We start from the raw sequence: 16,685 nt of genomic DNA, 5'->3' as shown, positions 1-16,685 counted from the left end.
TTATTTAGTAGAAATAGCATGGAAATCCTTTGTCCTGTTGGTTTGGTTGGGTATTTTAAATTTATTTTAAAGTATAATTTTATATTCTGTTATTAGGTACCGACTCCAAACAGTCAAATCATTGGCTGGAGTGAGCCTGATGTTGAGGTTATTGTGGGCATGTCTCAAGTGGGATGATATGGCAGCTAAAGCTCCCCCTGGGGGAGGAACCACAAGGACAGGTATTGTTATTTTCAATTTCTGGTTTTCTTTGCAAAAGCTTTTGCTGTAAATTCTGAGTGCTACACTCAAAACATTTCTATAAAGGCTCGCTGTCAGCTGTGGCATTTGAATTTTGTTTGTTGTTTCTCTGCCTTGAGTACACTGGGTTGATTGGAGATTTAGCTTTATTTGTTTCTGTTATTAATGTGCTGGGACTAATTTGTTGCAGAAACAACTGAAACTGAAATTACAACAACAGAAATAATCAAGAGGAGAGATGTCGGTCCGTATGGGATCCGCTCAGAGTACTGTATAAGAAAAATCATTTGTCCCATTGGTGTACCAGAGGCTCCAAAAGGTTGGTTTGTTTATTTGCTTGTTTAGACATTCCCCCCACCCCCTGTAATCTAGAGAAATTAAAGTAACTGGATCTTTATGCTAATTCAGCCTATCAAGGGAGCAAATGCAGCTTGCCAGGAACTATTAATTTACCTATGGGAAACAAATGCTGCATTTAACAAGTGGACATGATTTATCTGAAGCTGAAAGGCCTCCCTGTTTATAAAATGGGACTGAAAACATCCCTAAATCTTGGTTTACACTTCAGTTTCGTTTTACAGTATAGCTTAATGTGTGTGTTTTGACTGCTCTCTAAAGAAACTCCAACGCCCCAGAGGAAGGGACTGCGATCGAGTGCCCTCAGGCCAAAAAGGCCAGAAACACCCAAGCAAACAGGCCCTGTTATAATGGAAACTTGGGTAGCAGAGGAGGAGTTGGAACTGTGGGAGATCAGGGCATTTGCTGAAAGGTAAAGTGAGCTTTTAAAGAAAGTAGTCTTCATTTGTGTGATTGTTAAATAAAAGTTCCCCTGGAGAACACAAAGCTGGTCACTGTGATCAATGGAAACACAGCTGTGTTGGGTTTTTACTGGGCCTTTTGATAAAGTTACAAAGCTAAACTATCTGCTGGTACCTAAACTAAGGTATGCAGATATTTCAGATTTGTTAGAACTAATATTGTATTAATTTTTCTGTACTTATGAATTAACTACTGTTAAATGCTAAAAGGTTATTACTGTAATGCATCAAAAGGCTGTAGGCTGCTTTTGGCATGACTTTGTACAGTATTTGTTAAATACTTCTATAATCCAAAGAAAATGACTGTGTACAAGTAAATTGAGCCTGAGAATACTCAAGTCATAAGATGCATATTTTCAGCATCATGTGCTTAAAGTTGGAACATTTTTGAGTCTCTTAGAGCAATTTTAAATGTATGTTATTGCATGGGTTCCTTGCAGTGATTATAAATTCCAGTTTTGATTAATAGTTTCCTGTAAGATGTTGCAGTGTTTTAGCATGAGGATATTTCAGGCATGTTGCATGCAACTTCAGTAGTTTATTTCTAAATATTTTTAAAGCTGTGACCAGTTTTTCAGTGATCTTTTGTCTTGATGGTTGCTCTTACAAGAGCAGTTAAACTGAGTAAAACAAAATGCAGTTTGATGGTTGGATTTTATGTGGTGGTATAACTCACTTTTGCTTGTGTCTTTGGCAGGGTGGAGAAGGAAAAGGCACAGGCAGTTGAACAACAGGCTAAGGTTAGTGAACAGAAGAAGGCAGAGGAGTTCAAGGCCCAATTGGAGGCTCAGCTAAAACACCAACGTTTGGCTGCCCAGCAGGTGGGGAGCTGTTGGTCATCCCAGCAGTCAGCAACTGCACTGCTCAGCACATGCATCATAGCCTGGGAAATGCAGTCAGCCCTTGCTTACACCATTTTCAAATATTCCAACTGCAGATTAAGCCATCAAACAATGCTGCTGCCACTGTATACATCTGTTATTTTGAAACAGGGTTAATGCAAAGGTTTGTTCTGGATTGCCTGTTTTTCACCCACGTCATTTGTAACACTTTAGGAAGGTTTAGTTGTTATCATTTTAAAGAAGGCTGGGAAGCACCATCTCCAGGTAAGCTTCTCAGTGTTCTATGTATGGTGGAAAGCTGCCTTGGAATACAGCTGACTTGGGAATACAACTGCATTTCATGCTTCACTCAAATTGAATCTTTTGATTTTATTCTATCTTACGTTTTCTGAATTAAGCCCATTGGTAATTTTATTTAAATATATGTAGATATGTATATGTATTTACATTTAAATGTATGCAATTAAAATTAGGAAATCTGATGCCATATTGATATTCCACATACATTATTAAGAACTATGCTTTTACTCAACACATTCCTTCTTCATTACATCTGCCCTGACAAAAACCCTTTAATAGTGAATGAGTGCTTCTGATTTGTGGGCATTACTGCGATATAGTGCTGGAATTTAAATTAGATAAATACAGATATTATTCCAGTAACATAGGAAAAAATGTTAGATTGGTTTACATTTTAGAAGAGCCTGCTGATACATCCCTTCACTAAGGGAATCTCTAGATTTAATATGCTTTTTCAACAGTTACACCACAGAAGGTCACTGGGTAAGGTAAGGGATTTTGAACCTAATTTTTTTAAGCAGGCTGAAAACTGGATTTAAATTTAAAATAATAGTTTTTAAAATTGCATTCTCAGTGGTGAAACAGAATGATACAGTCTGTTTTTTTCTGTAAGTGGCAGGATCTCAGTGCAGGAAGCTCTAAATTTAGGAATGCTAATAGTAAACTCTGTGTTGATGATGATGTACCAATTACTGACATAGATGCATGTACATGGTCAAAGCCAAATATAGATGGATATTTTTAAAAGTTTTTTAAATCTTTCTGATTAATCTGAGACAAATTAATATGTTGTGCAGGTTTTTATAAGTAAAATGTGCAGTGAAATTAACATAAGGCAAGGATTTCAAAGTTGTTATAAAGGAAAATTTCTGGCTGTGTATTCTAAGCAGATTTGTAGTTCTGGAGATCAAGGAGCCTATTCTTCAATCCTCTCCATTTGAACTAAAATCCTAATTTGAGCTAAAATCCTACCAGAGGCCTTTATCTCTCAACACTGGGTAGAGACAATGTTGATGTTGTAAAATCTGAAAATACAAATTATCTCTTTATTCCGTTTTTTTCTGACCAGAAACGGCTGGAGCAGCAGAAGCAGATCCCTGCAGGAGGGGTGGTCCCTGCAGCCAGCACAGCCAGCAGCACAGCAACCACAGTGTCCACACCCCAGAAAGTCGTGGTGGGCCCTCTGACAGGCCCTGTCCCCACAGGAACCAAAGTAGTGCTCACCACTAAAGTGGGGTCTCCAGCTACAGTAACATTCCAACAGAACAAGAATTTCCATCAAACTTTTGCTACTTGGGTTAAGCAAGGCCAGTCTTCAACAGGTAAGGAATCATTTGTCATGGAAGGAGCATTGCTGGAGTTCATCCTGTGTGTGCATCACATCACATCTTCTCCAGACATGCAACGTTATTACATTTCTGGTTATCTTTGCTCTTAACTCTTGCTATGCCAGAAGGACATTTCTGAGATTATATCTGTCTAGTTTCTCCTTGTTCTGACTTCTGCTAGGAAGACTCATTTCTGACCTGTCTCATCAATTACTGACAGTTTTTGTGCCAGTATCATTCATGAAAGCATTCTATGATGTAACATACTGTTTCCAATAAAGAACCTTTACCAAAGAAAGCATGACACATTAAAAAAAAAAAAAAGTAAAAATAATCCTGTAGTTTGCTGTTTCATGCTTAAAAAACAGTCATTTCATTGACTAATGATTCTGCTCTAAACCTGCCTGTTCTGTGTGCCTCAATAGCCACTAGCACAGCTGCCAGCTCAGCCACAAGCATTGCCAGCACAGGGCAGACCTTCCAGCTCTCAGGCAGCCCAGTAACGATGGCAGGGAAAGTGATAACTAAGCTGCCACTCCCTGCAAACAGCAAGATTGTTGCCGTCAATGTGCCATCAACTCAAGGAGGTAGGGCAAAGGGAACTGAATAAAAACTGTATTCCAGCTTGCTGTTTAATTCTCCTTTGACACTATTTTCCCAGTGAAGTAAACTATGATGTGAAGGGGGAAAAATATATTTTATATAAATATATAAAAGTACAAGTTTCTACAGCTTGTTCCCCCTGTGTTGCATATTTGTGTCTGTAAGGGGAAAAGTGCAAGTTTTTTGCCTATAAATTATTCTGCATTTCACAGCACAAAATTAGGAGCTTTATTTTGACCTATGTGGAATGAAGCATGGGGTTTTTTTGGTTATCTAAATCAACAAAGAAACTTTCTTCACAAAAGTATTAATGCCTACAGCTGCTCTTCACTGATGAGCAGGAGTTTGGCTCCAGACTAAGATTAGCATTTTTGATTCTCTCCTCAAGAAGAGGACTTAATTTTTTTGAGATTTATGTATGTATATTGAACAGGAAAACTCAATTATCTGTCTCCATTATATTTAGCATCTGAGCTGCTAAAGAAGGCTGCAGATTTTGCATTGAAATTTCATAGGTGACAGGAGAAGCATTGCCCATTTTCTTCAGCACCACATTGTTGTAGGTGAAAGGTGTTTAAACTGCTCTCCTACATTTGAAATTAATCAGATTATAGCTTTTAATGGTTGTATAACACTAATTTGTGGCACTCTGTCAATGCAAGGACTTCTTTGCAGTTACCATCAAACTGATCTTTGTGAAGATTCACACTTTCCTTAATCTTTTCTAAAACATCTGTTTCTTAACTTAAAATGTAGTTGGACTATTGACAAAGTATAATGCTGCTTCTTTTTACATTATGACAAAGGCTTTCCCAAGAAATGTTGAAAGACTCAAAGGTATTTTAGAAACCTGGAGACTTGTGTTCTAAATGCCACCCTGGAGTTGCATTTACTTCTTTTGCTGGCCATTATGTCATTAATGAATTCTCAATTTTTCTTTAATTAGGTGTGGTTCAAGTTCAGCAAAAGGTATTGGGTATCATTCCATCAACTACAGGTGCAAGTCAAACCTTTACTTCATTCCAGCCAAGGACAGCAACTGTAACCATTAGGCCAAACACCACAGGGACATTAGGAACAACAAGCACTTCACAAGTAAGATGTTTTTCTCAATACTATTAAATTCAAAAAAATGTAAGTGTGTATGGTATTTAGCTCAAAAAAAATTAAATGTGTAGACTTTAAGTTAGGGGCAGATATTAAAAGTTCTGGCTAATCGCTTTTCGATAGTTTTGGCTTGTCACAGCAATGATGTGTATGGATCCTTTATTCCAAAGAGGTACAAGAGTTGGGAAAATTAAAACACATGTGGGAAACCATTCAGGGCATGTTCCAGGGGCTTTTGCTCAGGCTGACAGGTGCTGTCCCCTCTGTGTGCTCAGGTGGTGCAGGGGACGCCGCTGCGCCCCGGGATGACGGTGATCCGGACCCCGCTGCAGCAGCCCGCCCTTGGCAAGGCCATCATCAGAACACCTGTAGTGGTGCAACAAGGTATTCTGCCAGCCAGTAGGTTCACTTTAATATTTCAATTCCCAGTGTGAAATCCATGGTTTGTTTCTTCATCAATTCATTGTGTCCCAATGCAAGAATCCCTCGTTTTGATGCTCGACGAATGCCTTTTTCAGCTTTTGGATGTGTTTGTTGGAGGCTTTGTCAATAATAATAATAAGGTTCTATATTATATAATAATATAATAACACTATTAAATATATATATTTAATAAGTATATATAATAATATAATAAAATTATTAAGTAATAATTTTATTTATCATTTACACATTAATTTTAAGTCAATTCATTTGGGAAAATAAACCAAAACAAAAACCCCCACAAAACTGAAAAACCCTAAAAACCCATAGAGTAATTGTGCATTGAGAAAGCCCTTTTTTTGTATGTTTTATCTTAAAAAGAAGCTCAGCGTTTGAAAGTTCTTTATATGCATGCAACTGTAGTTAAACTATTTTGCAGACATTTTTCAATCACACAAATGGTTTGTAAAGAACATTTATGTGCAAACTGCAGCGTTTGCTTCACCTGTCTGATCACCATCACACCCCATTGCAATTTGTGACTTAGGGGTTTGGTGTGCCTACAGTTAAAAAGTTTAAAATGTGTTTCTGAGCTCAAATTCTTCTCTTACAGGTCAGACCCAGCAAGTGGTGACTCAGATAATCAGGGGTCAGCCTGTCTCAACAGCAGTTTCTAGTACCAGCACAGCTTCCTCCAGCACTGGGCAGAAAACCATCACAAGTTCTGGGACAGCCCCTCAACAAGTTCAGCCTCAGACCCCAACACCTCCCCCTCGCCCCCAGCAGGGCCAGGTGAAGCTGACAATGGCCCAGCTCACCCAGCTCACACAAGGGCAGGTAAAGCACTGCACAGCCCTGGGTGGGGAAGTGTGCTAACCCATCCTGCCTTTGCATTTCAGCATTTAGTGCCTGTGCCCTTAAATTCATGTGTCTGGCTTCATTTAGGATGAGCATTGGCATAATTACAGACTAAAAGCAGCTTAAATAGTAAATAAATATAATAAATAGTAAATACAAAGTAAGTAGTTTTAATGGTAAAGTTTTAATGCTTGCTTCCTGTTGTACTTCCCAGTAAGGTAACTGGCATCAGGAGTGTTCAGCAGCATGAAAAAAATTGTTTAATAGCAGTAAGGGACATAATTATTCTGTATGGTCTGTTTTGTAGACATTCAGATCATAATTTTGATTACTTGTCTTTTGATTTGATGTGAAGATCTAGTTTGCATTCATGCTATCCAGAATCTCAGAGGAAAAGTTGCAGTATCTGTGAGCAGAAGAGGAAAAAGTTCTTACAATTTCTGTTCAGATCATGAAGGTCTGTTGGCAAAAAATAAGTTGAGAGTCATTTTTTGGGTAAAAATAAATGTCTGATTTACCACAACATCTGTTCTTCAAACTATAAATAATTCATATAAATGATTGCAATGTACAGACTGCTTGTTGCCAGATAAGGTTTTTTGTAGGTGGAACAAGACTTGGAGTTTAAGCTGAAGGGGAGGGTAGGTTTAGATTAGATACTGGGAGGAAATTCTTTGCTGTGAGGCTGAGGAGGCCCTGGCACAGTTTGCCCAGAGCAGCTGTGGCTGCCCCATCCCTGGAAGTGTCCAAGGCCAGATTGGTGAGGCTTAGAGCAACCTGGGATAGTGGAAGGTGTGGGTGGAATTGGGTGAGTTTTAAGACCCCTCCCAACCTAAACCATTCTGTGATTCTGAGTTTCTACACCAAAGACTCAGAGTTGTGTTGGGTTCTTTGGATTCACAAAATGTGTCACTCCAACCCAGTCATCTGTTGGCAGTAGAAAAGTTGAAAGAGTCCTTGAGTGTTTCATGATCTCAGATGCTGGTTTTAGATTTTAGGAGTATGGCATGTGATAAAACCATTGAATTCTGCAATCCAAACCCCTAATTGTTCTGATTTTCAACAAAGTCTGTCTAAGAATTACATCACTAATACATCGCTATTAACTTTTTTTTTAGGGTGGCAGTCAAGGCTTAACTGTGGTAATTCAGGGACAAGGTCAAACTACTGGTCAGTTACAATTAATCCCTCAGGGTGTGACTGTAATACCTGGTCCAGGACAGCAGCTTATGCAAGCAGCTATGCCAAATGGTACAATTCAGAGATTTCTGTTCACCCCACTACCAGCAGCTGCTACTACAGCTAGCACAACTACAACCACTGTTTCTACTTCCACCTCGGGTAAGCACTGTTCTGTTCAGCAGAAAAAAAACTTCCATTTCAATTGCATGGGAGAACTTATGCAGCTGGAGGTTGTCTGTTCCTGCAGTTAATGTTGTGAAAAATGCCAATCACTTGTTTTTTTAAAATTTTAAAAGTAATAAAATGGTTATAAAAATAGTAATATAATTAGAGTAATAATAATTTGGACAATTTGAATTAAGACAATATGAGACAATAAGGACAAAGAGTTATGGACCTCTGGGTACCTTTTCTGGGCAGCACGAGCCCGAAAAAGGATCCACGTTAACAAAGGATTAACCCTTAAAAACAATAGCCTGTTGCATATTCATACATTTCATACATGATGCATAAATTCCATTCAAATACAGGATTCTGTCTGGTCATTATCAGCTTCTTCCTCTGAATTCTAACAGCGCCTTTGAGGTGGGAAGAAGTTCGTTTCTTCTGATAAATTCTTTTGATCTGAAAGATTGAGGTGTCCTGTGGCTGCTATATCGCTGCAAGTTCTTCCTTTAAAAAAAGTATCCCACATAGCATAGTTTCTATTTTAACATTTTTTTATAACCTAAAACTATATTTACCACGCTACTTAAGCGAATTAATACAGCATTACTTTCTAACACAACACATATAACATTCATTTTAATATTTGCAAAAAGCCAATCATAAAATACGCATTTTTCACAATGTGTTGGAAGTGCATTGCAGAGTCTGTTGAGTTCCTGCACAGAGCTTTGCAGCAGTTCCAGAGGGTTTGGGTTATCAAGGCTCATAGCTGTGCCATTTGCAGTGATGGAGCCCTGGTTTGTGTTTGTGTGCTCGTAGCTGTGCCATTTGCAGTGATGGAGCCATGGTTTGTGTTTGTGTGCTCATAGCTGTGCCATTTGCAGTAATGGACTCTTGGTTTGTGTTTGTGTGTTCACAGGTGCGGGGGAAGCCAAGCCGGCTCTGCAGGCGGCTCCAGCAGCGGCCGTGCCCGCGGGGCAGGGCCCGCCCCAGGCCCAGCCCCAGGCCCAGCCCGCGGGGGCTCAGGCCCAGCCCGAGGCCCCGAGCCCGGCCGAGGCTCCCGCCGAGCCCGCGGCCCCTGCCGAGGCTCAGCCCTCCAAGTCCCCGGCTCAGTCTCCAGCCCCGGCTCCGGGGCTCTCTCCAGCGCCGCCCGCGGGGCTGCCCCCAGGCCAGGCCCAGGCTCAGCATCCAGCTCAGGTGCAGACTCCAACCCCACCGCCCGCTCTGATGGGCCCCACGCTCCCAAACAAATTCCAGCTTGGCTGCAGCAATGCCAGCCTCAGGTTCAGACCTCAGGCACAGACCTTGCAAGTACTCAGAGTTTAAATCAGGTTCCTGTGCAGTGCCCAGCTCATCCTCAGCTACAATTTCAGCAGCCTCCAACAGGTGTTAGTGCAGTGCCCCAGCTCCAGCAGCAAGTGGCAATCCTCTGTCAGCTGCAGCCCCGTGCTGGGGCTCAGATCCCAGCCCAGCAGGGCAGTGTGCCCCACATCCAGCCTCAGTTACCCCTTGAGGGCCAGCCCAGGCGCCCAGCTCAGGCTCAGCAGCTGGCCAGGGTGGTGGCAGTGCCAGCAGCTTCTGTGCAGGGGCAGCTGCACCCAGTTCAGCAGCTCAGGGAGCAGCAATAGATAGAAATTAAACGTGAGCACACCCTTCAGGCTTCTAATCAAAGTGACATTATCCAGAAACAGGTAAAGTTAACAGAAGGAAATTAACACTTAATGAATGAAAGAAATCTAATTTCAAATGCCTGTTCTTGTTAACAGTGTTAATACATTTGATAGGCAGTTAATTTGATTCTTTCAAAGATAGTGCACGATTGCTATTGGCAATTTAAGGACATGTTCCAAGTTAATTCAGCACATCAAGTCACTTGTACCATGTTTGTATTCTGCTGTCACCTTGATTCACTTTACCATTAGCTGCTGGGACAAATCCATCTCTATTCTCAGTTCAGGAAAGATAGGTCAGAGCTAGGAGAGCTGCTGGACAGAACTTTCACGTGCAGAACTTTCCTTACCTGAAAACTGAGGTTCCACAGAGGTATCTGAAATGTGGCACTGTTGGATGGCTGCAGGGCTTAAAAATACAGAATGGATGATTACCACTTTTAAAATAAAACAACCAGTCACTGAGGAAATACAGTCAATTTACATTTAGTTCCTGGGTTCAAACTTGACATAAGCAAAATATCCCATTCTGGGGGTGGTGGTGTTCTTCCTCAATTTCTTTTTGAATTTTCAAATAATTGTTTTAAACAAGCACTGCTCCCCTGATAAAATCAACTTTATAATAAATGACACTTTAACTTAGGAAATGTCCTGGTTCTCCCCATAATACTGTGAAATACTGGCTAAGTTTTCATCTTTTATTTTGGATTCTGTATCATCCTACAGGTGGTTATGAAGCAGAATGCTGTCATAGAACATTTGAAACAGAAGAAGACACTGACTCCAGCTGAGAGGGAAGAAAATCAGAGGTGAATGTGCATCACAGTGTATTTGTAGATATCAAATTTTTCATTTATTGCATCTTTTAATGGTTTCATCATGAAATGCTGATTTGTAAAAACCTGCTTAAAGAAGTCTTGCAATATAAAATTGGTTAGAGTAACACTTAAAAGTAGCTTTCATAATGATCTTTATTTCATCTTCTATATTTCAATTCTTTTTGGTAATATGTGTTTAAGTAATGTTGCATATTGTGTTTGAAGCTGGCCAGTTTTTAAACTCAAGTAAAGGAGCACAGAATGGAGAATTAATGCTTCTGCTGCAAAAAAAAAACCTGGATTTTGTTTGTCCTTTATCATGGCCATGTGTTTCCATTCTTGTCCCTGCACATCCCACTCTGCAGAAGGAGCTGAAGAGTTGGAAGACAGATTGACAAACTGAGAGATTTTATGCTTGAAGCTGTTAAACAGAAATTTGGAGTGTTTGTCATTTGTCTTGGGATTATTTTGACTCCTTTTCACACATGCAGTTGCTCCAATTAGATAATCACAAGTGTGTGTCAGATACTAAGAAAAAGAAGAGTATGTTCTATAAAATTTTGATCATCAAACCACAAGCTCAGTTGATTACAACACCACCCCTGGGTGCCACTCCTTTACTGTTCACAGTTGCATAAAGAAAAAGATGTATTGGATATGCTCTTCATTTCATTGTGTCAGATAACCAAATAGGTGTTTCGAGTGACAAAAGCCCAATTTAAAAGAAAGATGAAAAAAAATAGTTCTAACTAGCTTGGTGGTGCACCTGCTTTTCCATCTCACTGATTTATTCTTCTTCAAAAATACGATATGGGGATCTTTAATCTGTGAAAAAAAACAGACAAAACCAAGTAGATACAGGGCAGGTATAAAGAGCAAACTAAACAAAATTGTATGACCCTACAAATATTTGTGTATATATTCCATTTGTCATCCAAATCCAGCTGTCTATCAAAGGATAAAATATCTGAGACCACAGAGTTGCCAGCAGCTGCTTGTCCTGGTCATTGCTATTCTGCTGTTTCCTCTCAGCTCAGTGGGAGTTGTTTTTCATGGTCACTCTGGCAACAAGAAGCATTTGGTTTTCTAATGGTTTTGGAAAAGAATGGGGAAGGGAAAAGTAAATTCAGAAGAACCCAAATACATTCATTTTCTAATTGAAATATAAAGCAAAATAAATTAGAGGTGCAAAACAAGTGAGCAGGAAAATAGATTTATAGTTGAAGGTACAACAAGGAGACAAAAAACTCATCTTGAGCTGTCATTAGTGGAGAAATTGAGAACTGTTTGTAGTGAATTCTATACAGTTAAAAGTGTTTGTCAGTCCTTATGCCAAAACACAAAATCTTAGTAGTGTTTCAGTGGAGCATAGAAATGTCTGTTTTTTAAGAAGTTGCAGGCTTCCAACTCACTTTCATCCTGCATTAAAATAAAAATCCAGCTCCTTCAAACAAATTGAGGAAACTGAATCGAGCAAAAATCTCTCTGATCCTACCAAAGCCAAAGCTTTGTTGGGAATCAGATGGGGGAGGGGAGGAACAATTAGTACTCAGATCATTTAAGTGAAATTGGGATTGGCCTTCTGGAGCCTAACAAGGGACTTGATCTCTCCCAGCAGTGCTCCAGTAAATAAGCAGGAGTGGAAGCACTGGGTGTTGCTAAATTTACCTTGTACATCTTAGGAAATACAATAATGAGCTTGCAGTGACTGGAGAATTGATTCTGCATTCTCAACTGGGAATAAACAGGCAGGTCAGCACAATGTCCTTTTCCTTTATTCCTTCCCCAGAATGATTGTGTGCAACCAAGTGATGAAATATATTCTGGATAAGATAGACAAAGAGGAAAAGCAGGCAGCTAAGAAACGGAAGCGAGAAGAGAGTGTGGAGCAGAAGCGGAGCAAACAGAACGCGACCAAGCTCTCAGCTCTGCTGTTCAAGCACAAAGAGCAGCTGAAAGCTGAAATTCTGAAAAAAAGAGCACTTCTGGACAAAGATCTGCAGATTGAAGTGCAGGTAAGGACAGAGTCTCAAAGGCTAATTTGATGTTAAGCTGGGGAGAGTATCTCTGTGTTAATGTTTGTTTATTTAGTGAGATTTTAAGGAAATTTACAGGAAGAAGCTGTGGTTGTGGATCTCTGCAAAGCTGCTCATATGTCCTTTGAGGGCCTCTTGGTTTTCTTCTGGACTGAAATTACCTGCTTTCATGAAACAGCTTCTGATAGGTTACAGCCAATGGGCCATTGTAGCCCAGGAATGTCATCCCTTAATGTTATGTGAATTGTGGTTCAGAACATGAAAAAATGCATATTTAAATGGATTTAATTGTTTTCTTTTGGTTAACCTTGGGGATTTTTGCCTAGATTTTAACCCTGTCTTGCAATAATCATATGAAGTGCCTCCCTCTATTTATTCGTTTAATACACTTCAGGAGGAGCTAAAGAGAGACTTGACTAAAATTAAGAAGGAAAAGGAGCGAGCCCAGGCAGCAGCAGCTGCAGCAGCAGCCGCAGCCGCCGCGGCCGCCGCCGCTGCGCCACCAGCACCGCCACCAGTGCCACCAGCACCGCCACAGCTGCCAGCTGCCAGTGTCACCTCCTCCTCCTCCACCACTGTCCCCGTGCCAGTCTCCTCCCAGAAGAGGAAACGAGAGGAGGAGAAAGATTCCTCGGCTTCCAAGTCCAAGAAAAAGAAAATGATTTCTACTACCTCAAAGGAAACGAAGAAGGACACAAAGCTTTACTGCATCTGTAAAACGCCTTACGACGAGTCCAAGTGAGTAGCGGTGCCCCAGCCCCTCCTGCATGTCCTCAGCTTCAGGGTTAGAGTCAGCTCTTAGTGCCAGGCAGTGCTAGAAGTGGAGCTAGTGGCAGGTTATTGCAGGGATCACTGAGGTGTAGAGAATAAAGTCTCTATTTCCACTAGCAGATATTAACATCCTCGATTGATACTGTTCCTGTGCGTGGTTTATATTTTACTGTTTGCATGTCTCCATTGTGTGACCTTCCTGTCTCACATACACATACTCCTTTCTTTTTTCCCTCCACTCTGTTACTCTTTCTTTTGCTGTTTTGCCTCTGCCTCAGAAGCAAGTGACAATTTGGTTTGAGCAATTCCTTCTGAAGAAGCAGTTGATGTTCTTCAGAAATAGCTTCGGTACTGTCTTCCAATAAATGACTTTTTTTGTAAGGCTGTACCGGTAAAGGGGCCTCTGAGTCACTGGACTGCAGTTCACTTTGGACAATGTTTCAGGGAGAAATGGTTTCCATGTATTATTATTTGTATGCTGGGGTTGATAAAAATGAATATTCAAGCATTTGACAAAGTGAAAACTGCAGTTTTCTGTAGTTTGATTCTGACTGTGAATGAGGACAGGTATTTACACTGTGTGCAGTGCTTGTGGAGAAATGGTGTAAATGCTGGAGTGGAGAATCCAGAGGATTCCAGGGGATAGAGTTCCATGTTGCTGCTTTAGCTAGAGGTGACTAACAGCAGTAGTTAGTAATGGTTTTCTCACATCTGAGAGCTGTGCAGAGATGTATGTATGGTAAATTTGACTTTGGGCCAATTCCAAGTAAGTGTCAATAGCCAAAAGTAAGAACTGGCACTGTTTGATTGTACTTTAAGGGCTGATAACAGGGAAACCACAGATCTGGAGTGGTGCATTCACTCCATGGTCATGGTTCTTTGTTCCAAGTTTAGGGCCAGGACTAGGGGACCTCCTGAGGTTCCTTCTAGCCTTGTTTGGGTTTTGATTATGTCTTTTAACAAAGTTGAGATATTTGAGGGTTTTTTCGCCTTGGTTTTGAGTAGCTCTGACCATTGCACTGTGACTTCAGTGTGGGAAATGGGGCTGCTCCTTGGACTGCCAGTGCTGCAGCAAGAGCAGAATGATGCTCTGGCTGTTCTGTCACTGTCACCTCTGAGAGGTGTCCCCAGCCTCACTTAACTTTGTGTCTGTGTCAGGTTTTCTGTCACCCAGTGTACTTAGGAGGGACCCAGTTCCCTGATTGTGTTTCCAGAGGTTTGTGTGTTACTGCATCTGGACTTAGTGAGTGAGCAAAGGGATTTGTTTGTCAGACTTTGTGTTGACTCCAGTGCTCATAGAGTGAATTTTGGTAGCTTGAATTGAGAACTGTGCTTCAGTGCACTGAATAAAACTTCAAGAAAAAGAGATGTTAATAATTCAGTACTATCCTTAGCAATATGATTGAGCTCTGCTGCTTTGCTTTTTGTGAATTTTAAATTTGATGTTCCTACAAATGATGTCTGTACTGTTGAAGTACAGAATCCTTTTGCTCTTTGGCAAGGAATTAGTCAAGTTTTAAAACAGCTTTCTGAGAATTTTTAAAAATCTTTTTGTATATATGTAGGATCGTCCTCTTTGTGCTGGTGTCTCTTTTCTACTTCAGAAAAGATGGGTGTGCTACTTGAAAAGCCAAGTTGTGGTATTTTATGAATACCCTTTGTGTTTTCTTTTGTGCTGTGCATTTTATTGCAGATCTCTTATGTTTAGTTCTCATTCATGATACTCCAGGATTACAGGGATTTGCTGGTACTGTTTTCAAGGATGGTCAGTAGGGATATCTTTATAAGATTCCTACTGAGATTCCAGCTTATTTGTTAAATCATAATGTGGCACCTGCTCCACGTTGCAGTGGCAAGGTTTGGCATCTACACCTGGATGCAAATGTGCTCCAACATCACCAGGAGCAGCCACAGCCCCCCTTGGGAAGGGGGTGCAGGCTGAGTTGCTGAGAGTCGTCAGAATCAATGTCTGGCTGTTCTTTATGGAAATTGGGTTGTATGATATTTATTTTAGGATTTGCCTGACTGAAAAACAAGAGAAAAGGCAGAATCTGAGCATCCAGGATGTGTGCAGAGGCCCAGGAAATCAGAGATGCTTCCTGTGGAACATGGGGTAGCTGCTGCCCTGTGGGTGCTGTGGTGTCCCCAGGGTGTTGCCTGCAGGCTGTCAGGGGGGCAGGAATTCCCACAGCAGCACCTGCCAGGGGGTTGGGGTCTCCAAAATCCAGGAGGATGGAGGTTCTGAGTCCGCTTGCTTTTGCTCAGGCAGAGAGAGTGGATGTGAGCGTCGCCCATGTGGTTGTCACTGGTCACAGGTGTGTTCTGAGAGATCCATACACCAGTTACAAACATCCTGGCATAATATTGTACACTTTTGTCACATCATTCTGTGCAAGGTCCCATCCCCATGATTCTGTCCCTGGTTCCCTTCACTTTGTGTCATACCATACCTGGTTCTGTCACACAGCTGTGTCTGAGAGGAGACATTATTCACTCCAAATCCCACTTTGTCACAGTTTTAAGTAGTTTATTATCAGTTTTTCAGTGCACACCCCCCAAAAAAAAGAAACCACCAAGATTTAAAATTAACAATCATGCCGTGACCCCATTTTCTTTGGTATCATGTTACACCAAGGTGTACCTACACACTGCTGGTTGCATGTTCTTGTAGTGTACTCGTAACTCCTAGTTGGTGTTTGCGCTTTGCTTTTGTTTTTTAAATTAACTGAGACCTACATTTTCAAACCTTAAGGAAATGTTTCAGTGGCTTTTGAGCTGCAATTTTGAAAATGTAAACCTTTTCCTTTGGCCTTGTCTTTTTGTGCCTTTGACAGTTTTTCACACACGCCTTGAAGTCAGTAGATTTTTAGCCTATGGCTTTGTCAAAGTCTGGTTACATATTAATATGTACATATTAATACATGTGCATTTTGATGAATTGTCAAATTAAAATTGACCCAAGTGACCTTACTGCCAGTCTAGCTGCAGCATGAGTTGTTAGTTTGTAAGGAATAGGGAGCAGGGAAGCTGAGACAGAAGGTAGTAGCCCAGCATCAAATGCATCAGACAGAAATGCAGGGAAAAGTGCCATGCCATTTGAAATGACAATTACATTGTCATTTTCATTGTGAACACTTTTAGGTTCTATATTGGCTGTGATCTTTGTACTAACTGGTATCATGGAGAATGTGTTGGAATCACAGAAAAGGAGGCTAAGAAAATGGATGTGTACATCTGTAATGAGTGTAAACGGGCACAAGAGGGCAGCAGTGAGGAGTTGTACTGTATCTGCAGAACACCTTATGATGAGTCGCAGTGAGTTCGGATAAGAACCTCTTATTCCATGTCTAGGTAGCAAAACTGCTCTGACTGTGCTTTCCTGTTCCTTGCAAAGAGTAAAAAACGAGTTATTCTGCATATATTGTATTCGTTCGTAATACAAATTGCTTTCCAGTAATTGTCTCCCCCTCCCGAATGTTTCTGTTCAGTAAATGTTTAGGAAAAGTGAAGTCCCTCAGGGC

At 40.8% G+C, this 16,685-nt stretch overlaps 1 protein-coding gene across 1 annotated transcript in view; it reads left to right on the top strand.

The window, feature by feature from the left end:
- Positions 1-16,685, top strand: part of BPTF (bromodomain PHD finger transcription factor) — a 53,783-nt gene that overhangs the window by 30,895 nt on the left and 6,203 nt on the right. The window contains exons 14-28 of the mRNA XM_063175888.1: positions 97-221; positions 431-559; positions 859-1,009; positions 1,756-1,879; positions 3,270-3,522; positions 3,954-4,115; positions 5,078-5,226; positions 5,514-5,637; positions 6,275-6,498; positions 7,638-7,860; positions 8,789-9,066; positions 10,266-10,348; positions 12,147-12,372; positions 12,788-13,131; positions 16,306-16,479. Of these exons, the coding sequence (XP_063031958.1) occupies positions 97-221; positions 431-559; positions 859-1,009; positions 1,756-1,879; positions 3,270-3,522; positions 3,954-4,115; positions 5,078-5,226; positions 5,514-5,637; positions 6,275-6,498; positions 7,638-7,860; positions 8,789-9,066; positions 10,266-10,348; positions 12,147-12,372; positions 12,788-13,131; positions 16,306-16,479 (2,769 nt within the window). The remainder of the gene's footprint in view (positions 1-96; positions 222-430; positions 560-858; positions 1,010-1,755; positions 1,880-3,269; positions 3,523-3,953; positions 4,116-5,077; positions 5,227-5,513; positions 5,638-6,274; positions 6,499-7,637; positions 7,861-8,788; positions 9,067-10,265; positions 10,349-12,146; positions 12,373-12,787; positions 13,132-16,305; positions 16,480-16,685) is intronic.

This window comes from Melospiza melodia, chromosome 24 (assembly GCF_035770615.1).
Source record: "Melospiza melodia melodia isolate bMelMel2 chromosome 24, bMelMel2.pri, whole genome shotgun sequence".
Classification (NCBI taxonomy): Eukaryota; Metazoa; Chordata; class Aves; order Passeriformes; family Passerellidae; genus Melospiza; species Melospiza melodia.
Note: the sequence above shows the minus strand (reverse complement) of the source record. Positions and strands in the feature narration are given on the sequence as shown.